At 38.2% G+C, this 5439-nt stretch overlaps 2 protein-coding genes across 10 annotated transcripts in view; one reads left to right on the forward strand and one right to left on the reverse strand.

The window, feature by feature from the left end:
* LOC107684240 (coiled-coil domain-containing protein 17-like) overlaps positions 1-1756 on the forward strand; it is a 7912-nt gene extending 6156 nt beyond the window's left edge. Inside the window, exons 11-14 of the mRNA XM_016480458.1 lie at positions 803-1012; positions 1089-1311; positions 1414-1524; positions 1625-1756. Coding sequence (XP_016335944.1) covers positions 803-1012; positions 1089-1311; positions 1414-1524; positions 1625-1756 — 676 coding nt within the window. The remainder of the gene's footprint in view (positions 1-802; positions 1013-1088; positions 1312-1413; positions 1525-1624) is intronic.
* Positions 1757-2102: 346 nt separating this feature from the next.
* Positions 2103-5439, reverse strand: part of LOC107683970 (histone-binding protein N1/N2-like) — a 7714-nt gene continuing 4377 nt past the window's right edge. For 8 of the 9 annotated variants that reach the window (XM_016480115.1, XM_016480100.1, XM_016480107.1 and 5 more), the window contains 3 exons: positions 5158-5232; positions 4691-4819; positions 2103-2315 (listed from right to left, as the gene is read on the reverse strand). In XM_016480115.1, coding sequence (XP_016335601.1) covers positions 2280-2315; positions 4691-4819; positions 5158-5232 — 240 coding nt within the window. In that variant the 3' untranslated portion in view covers positions 2103-2279. The remainder of the gene's footprint in view (positions 2316-4690; positions 4820-5157; positions 5233-5439) is intronic. The other variant, XM_016480144.1, reaches the window with a different exon arrangement.

Here is a 5439-nt window from a genome sequence, read left to right on the forward strand (position 1 = left end):
AGCTGTGAAAAGAGTGACACTTTATCTCACAGAGTAAGATGCAGCATGCAGAAGTGACATGCATGGTTGTTGTCACCACTTGAATTACCTACTGTAGCCAAAGCACAGTAAACTCATTTAACCTCTTCCAGGGCCCATATTTACAAAACAGAGACTTCTGGGAATTCATACTCTGGACTCAAGAGACCAAGTCAATCATTTCGGATCTAACAGCATCCAAAATTCTGCATTCTGGTGCATTCTGCATTCTGGTGTTGCTAGAGGAGGAGTACAGAGAGAGGTGCTTGGTACCCACAGTGATGTTCAGTGGTAGTAAAGCTTTTATATAGGGATGTATGAGTGCTGAAGGTTTTTCAGCATTGACAATGAATATATTCATTCTCCCAAGGTGAAAATCCTTCAGTAGACATGTATTTTACAAAATTTGTCATGAACTTGTACACTCAGTGCCAAGAAGGGTCAGAGCAGTATACTTTAAGTTCTGGAGGACATACTAAGTACTAGAATATTATACATGTTCTGAATTAAATCTAGGGTGTACTCATTTCTGCAATCCTTCATTTAAACAAAATTGGCTAATTTACTTATCTTACAGAAAATATTAGCATATATTTTGTTGTTTTTATTAAGTATATGTTTAATATGTTTAAATTTTGCCATCTTTCCATGAATTATATTAGTGATCATTAAGAAAATACATCTTTTATATTTATTCAGAGGGGGTGTACTCATTTATGCTGTGCACTGTAAATACATGACAATATGACTCAAGTTCAGCTGTTGTCTGAATGTGTGTGTACAGGGCTGGCCTTGTGATCTTCTATGACCTGGTGATGGGTGTTGAAGATGCTTTGAGATCAGTGCGTTTATTGCCAGGGTTATATTTTAATGGACAGAAGTTGGGACAAACCACCCCGATGCCACCTGTGCAGTGCCAGCCTGCAGGACCATTACTGTCCACCAAGAGTCCTGGAAATTATGCCATACTGGCTGTTAAGCAACCTGTGCCAAGGTAGTTTGTTCAGAGATAGATATGGACACACAGAGCTGATATGTGTTCACGTAATTGAATTTGTGCTTTATTTCAGAGTACAGCCATCTCCAGATCTCTCTTTGGTCATAGAGATACAGACTTCTAAAGTTCTGGATTTGTTCAACCATGAAACTGAGGGCTTGGTGACTTGTGGCTGGGCTAAGCTTGATCTCTTTGACCAGCACAACCAGGTTCACAGTGGTCACTGGAGGCTTCCCTTCCGCTCTCTCCCAGTTCAAGCATCCTTAAATCCAGGTCAACTGAATTCTGTGCCACAAGTACGTTCATCAAATACTAAGCTAAAAGTCTCAACTAGGTTAAATGTGCTATAGGAGTTATAATTTAATTCAATCTGACTAAATACTATTTTTCTTTCTAAGATGGGTAACATGGAACTTTGTCTTAGTGTAGCAAATGCTTGTGATGGTGATGTACAGACCCTTGAAAAGATTGACCCCAACAACACCAACCAATACAAGTACATATCCACGGTATGCAAAATATTTAAAGATATCAACCTTAAGAGGCTTTTTAATAGCAAAGTTTGCAAAGCTTTTGATAAGCTTACAGCATTGAATTGGTCTCATTTAGGTGGTCTCAAACACAATCCTGGCAAACCAAGAACAACGCAATACATTGCAACCCTCATCCCATCCATTACCTTCATCACTGCCACAGACACATCATGTGGAAAAAAAGTTAGAAGAAAATTGCATAATTTAACTAATTAGATTACCATGCAAATAAAGCCTTTGTAGTAAATTTTTTTTTTTTTTCAAATGACTACATTTGTTGTCTTACATGTTATTTACTATTTTAAGATATTAATAAATTACATTGCATACAAGTTTTTTTTTTTGGCAACAAGTTTATTAACGCTTTATAATTGTCACACCAAATCAAAAATACTTGTAACATCTTACAACTAATATTATAGCCATTATTAACCCATCATGGGAATCCACAAGTTTTGGCCCATTGAATTTCCATGATTCCACTGGAGCGGTCTATTTGAAGCAGAGCATTCTTAAAACAAACAACAAAAAAAAAAAGAAGGAAATATTGAACGCCACATTCACATATGCAAATATCCTTTATTGAAAGTTTACTACAATTATACAAAAATTGGACAGACAAAGAAAATGGGTTATTTACAAAACAAAGAGACAAAAGTTGTTCATGGGGAGTAGATGAGGCAGGCATGCTCTGCTGGTTGGAAGGCAAGCGTTTAATCAAAAGATGCCCATCATGCTGACATCTCCACAGAGGAAGAACTGGCTGGCTGCAAGAGAAAAATGAAAATATTAAAACACAAACCACAATGAAACAAATAGTTTAAAAGGCTAAGCACTAAACTAATGCTTGACAAAACTCCAGATGCAATACTCCAACCAATTCCATTAGCTCAGCCAGTCAACCAATATTCAGATAAAGCAAACTTCCTCCAGACAGGATTTTGCTAGTATGTGTAAAAACACATCCAGCCGAATCAGTCCTCTCAAGTTTAGTTTTTGAACCTTTTATTCAAACAAGGTTACACCTCCAATATTTTAGAATCCAATGAACCTCACAATTCTCAATTCCAATCTCAATAAATCACAAAAACTAACACTAGACTAATCAAACATTAAAGAAATTAGTCTGTTTAAAATTAAAGTTCAGATAAATAAAAGAAAATACAATTAAATTGACCAGTGCTTTAAGTTTCAGATAGGTCTAACAGTAGTATTCATTCAAAGAAATGGGCTACGACAGATCAAATCAATGTCAAATAAAACAATCTTCACTCTATGACAAACAGGGCCTAAAACTAACTTTTTGCCACACCTGCCAATGGCTGGTGACATGATAAAATTTACCGGCCAAAATTTTTACTGGCCATGAAACTTTTTGCAAATACAGGCAGTTATTACTACTACAATAACTAAACATATTTACAATGTTTTTGTCCTGCTGGTGCATTTTCCCTCAATTTTACCCATTAATTACAGCCATTCAACATTACAGTATAATTGAAAGCCCTTATTTTTAACATTTAATAGGCTCTGAAATATATAACTTTTAATTTAAGTAATTTTAAACCAATCTTAAACTATATTATACATGCATAAACTATACATATTAATCTTTATTCAAGCTATAAAAGTTAATCAGCGACTAGAACGGTCCAAGGATTTATTTTTCTTTTGTTCTTTGATTTACATCAATGACAGACTTCAGCAGGTTTCACTTTAAAACCTGATGCATATGACGCGGATCTGACACGCATCCGATTTTCTCCCAACTCTTTACGGTCATTTAAGTCTAAGTTTACAAGGTAACTCACCAAAACAGTGCATTTTCACATAATTGTGTGTTTTCGTGTTGAAGCGCTACTGGTGAGCTGTCTGAAGCGGCTCAGGGTACATGTACAGCCGAATGCGCAGCTTTTCAAACTATACTTCACTGCACCGTTTAGGCGGCGTAACCCCAGGTGTCGCCGCATTCTCGGGTTATGAAGAATAAAGGGAAAAGTTAATCTTCTAAAATGAAGCCGTAATATCTTCTCAGGTAAAAGTTATTAGAACCGTGTCTAGGGGCAAGCTGGCCACCACACTGCTCTGACCTTATCAGTCCGTTTGTATTCGATTATTTTATTCGCTCTTGTCACTTATGACAGAACATCTTAATCACGATATTATTTTATTCACTTGTCAAAAACAGCGAATCTCTTTAAAAACTGGCTGTTATTTTCACTTCATTGCATTATAATTCGTAAAAGTTGTACCCGCCAACTGGTGACTGACAGCGTTACATATACTCGCCAATGCTGATTTTTACTCTCATTTGGCGCTTGGCGAGTGTTAATTTTAGGCCCTGCTTTCCCTATATATTTTGCACTTTCCATTGGGTGAATAAAGTCAAATTTCTTTGTATGGAGGGACAGAAATCTCCTGAGATTTCATTTTAAATATATTCAATTGTATTTCAAAGAAAGTCTTCTGGACTATCTTTGGACGGTGAGTAGATGACAGAATTTTCATGTTGGGTGAACTATCCCTTTAAATGGACTGTCTAGCTGTGAGAATGTACAAAAGTGCTTCTTTGGCAACTAAAGAACATCATTTGGTTCCCTAGTCATTTTTTTGGGGGTCTGGCGTCCTGTACGTGCACAGTGGCGCTTGGCGAGTGTTAATTTTAGGCCCCGATGACAAATATTCCAGATACTACAGAAAGTTATTCAGTCAAAAGCAGTGAGTGACTTTCCCTTTTCCCTTTTGTTTGATTAACATTAACAACAGCAGGCATTTTAGGCTGCTGGCACTTTATGATCCAGTGTATAGATTAAATATACTGGCACATCAGATCCCCCCCACCGTTTACATCCAGTTAAAGCCTAACTGACGGTTTACGTGAACACTTCCCAAAACAGACTGGCAATTTGATGTATATTTGCACAAGATGCAAAAGAGAACTTGCACGCTTTGCTTGTGCACACGCACAGAAGAGCCAAACAATGCTCATGTACAGAGCTAGTTTGCAGCTTCTTGTGTTGAAAATGACGCTGCAGTGATAACTGTCAACTGTCCCAAGCATCTTTTATGCTGGCCCATCGAACGGTCCTAATTGTTGAGCCCAGGGACTGTATTAAAGGAAACAGCAAGTCTATCAACTCGCCTCCTGCTCCATTTTCTCCTGGACTCCATTGCCGTTGTGGGCGGAGTCACCGCTGCCATTAACTGAGGTCTCCTGTTTAGTCTTTTTAGCATCACTGTCCTTTTTTGGACTCTCCTCGTCTGGTTTCCTCTGTGCAGGAATAAAGCAGGACAGAACACGTACTTATTTTTTGTGCTAAACACCTAGTAACTACATGCTACTCAAGCACACATGACCACTTCAACACCACGCCACAACTACAATATGCCAAGCCACAATATTGAAGCACAAACACCATAGAAGCACCAAGCAACACCAAACCTAATCTAGTTGGCAAATTCAGCTCATGACCCAGCATGCATAATTGACCTCAACTAAAGGGAAGGTCGCAATGCAGATGGCCCTTTATGGGCAGACTACCCTCATTCACTCCAGTTGTAGTGTACATGCTAGTCCCCCCCCTTAAATTAGGATAGATAGATACTCACCTTTTTGCGAACAAGGTGAGAAATGTCCGATGCAGATTTTGAGGAAGACGCACCATCAGCTGGCCTCTCAGGAATCTGAAATAAAACAGGCATTTTAGGGTGGCATAATACGTTATAGGCTTAAAGTACCCTTAAAGAGGAGAAATGCCCCTTAGAGCTTTCAAACATTCAAAATGAGGATGGCCACACTTCAGGAAACGTTATGGCCCGTTTAAGAAATTGTAACAAAGTATCACCCATCCCTAATGTTAATCAAGGTAAGCACGCGCGCACACACACACA

The sequence above is a fragment of the Sinocyclocheilus anshuiensis genome, unplaced genomic scaffold (genome assembly GCF_001515605.1).
Source record: "Sinocyclocheilus anshuiensis isolate Anshui unplaced genomic scaffold, SAMN03320099.WGS_v1.1 scaffold629, whole genome shotgun sequence".
NCBI lineage: Eukaryota > Metazoa > Chordata > Actinopteri > Cypriniformes > Cyprinidae > Sinocyclocheilus > Sinocyclocheilus anshuiensis.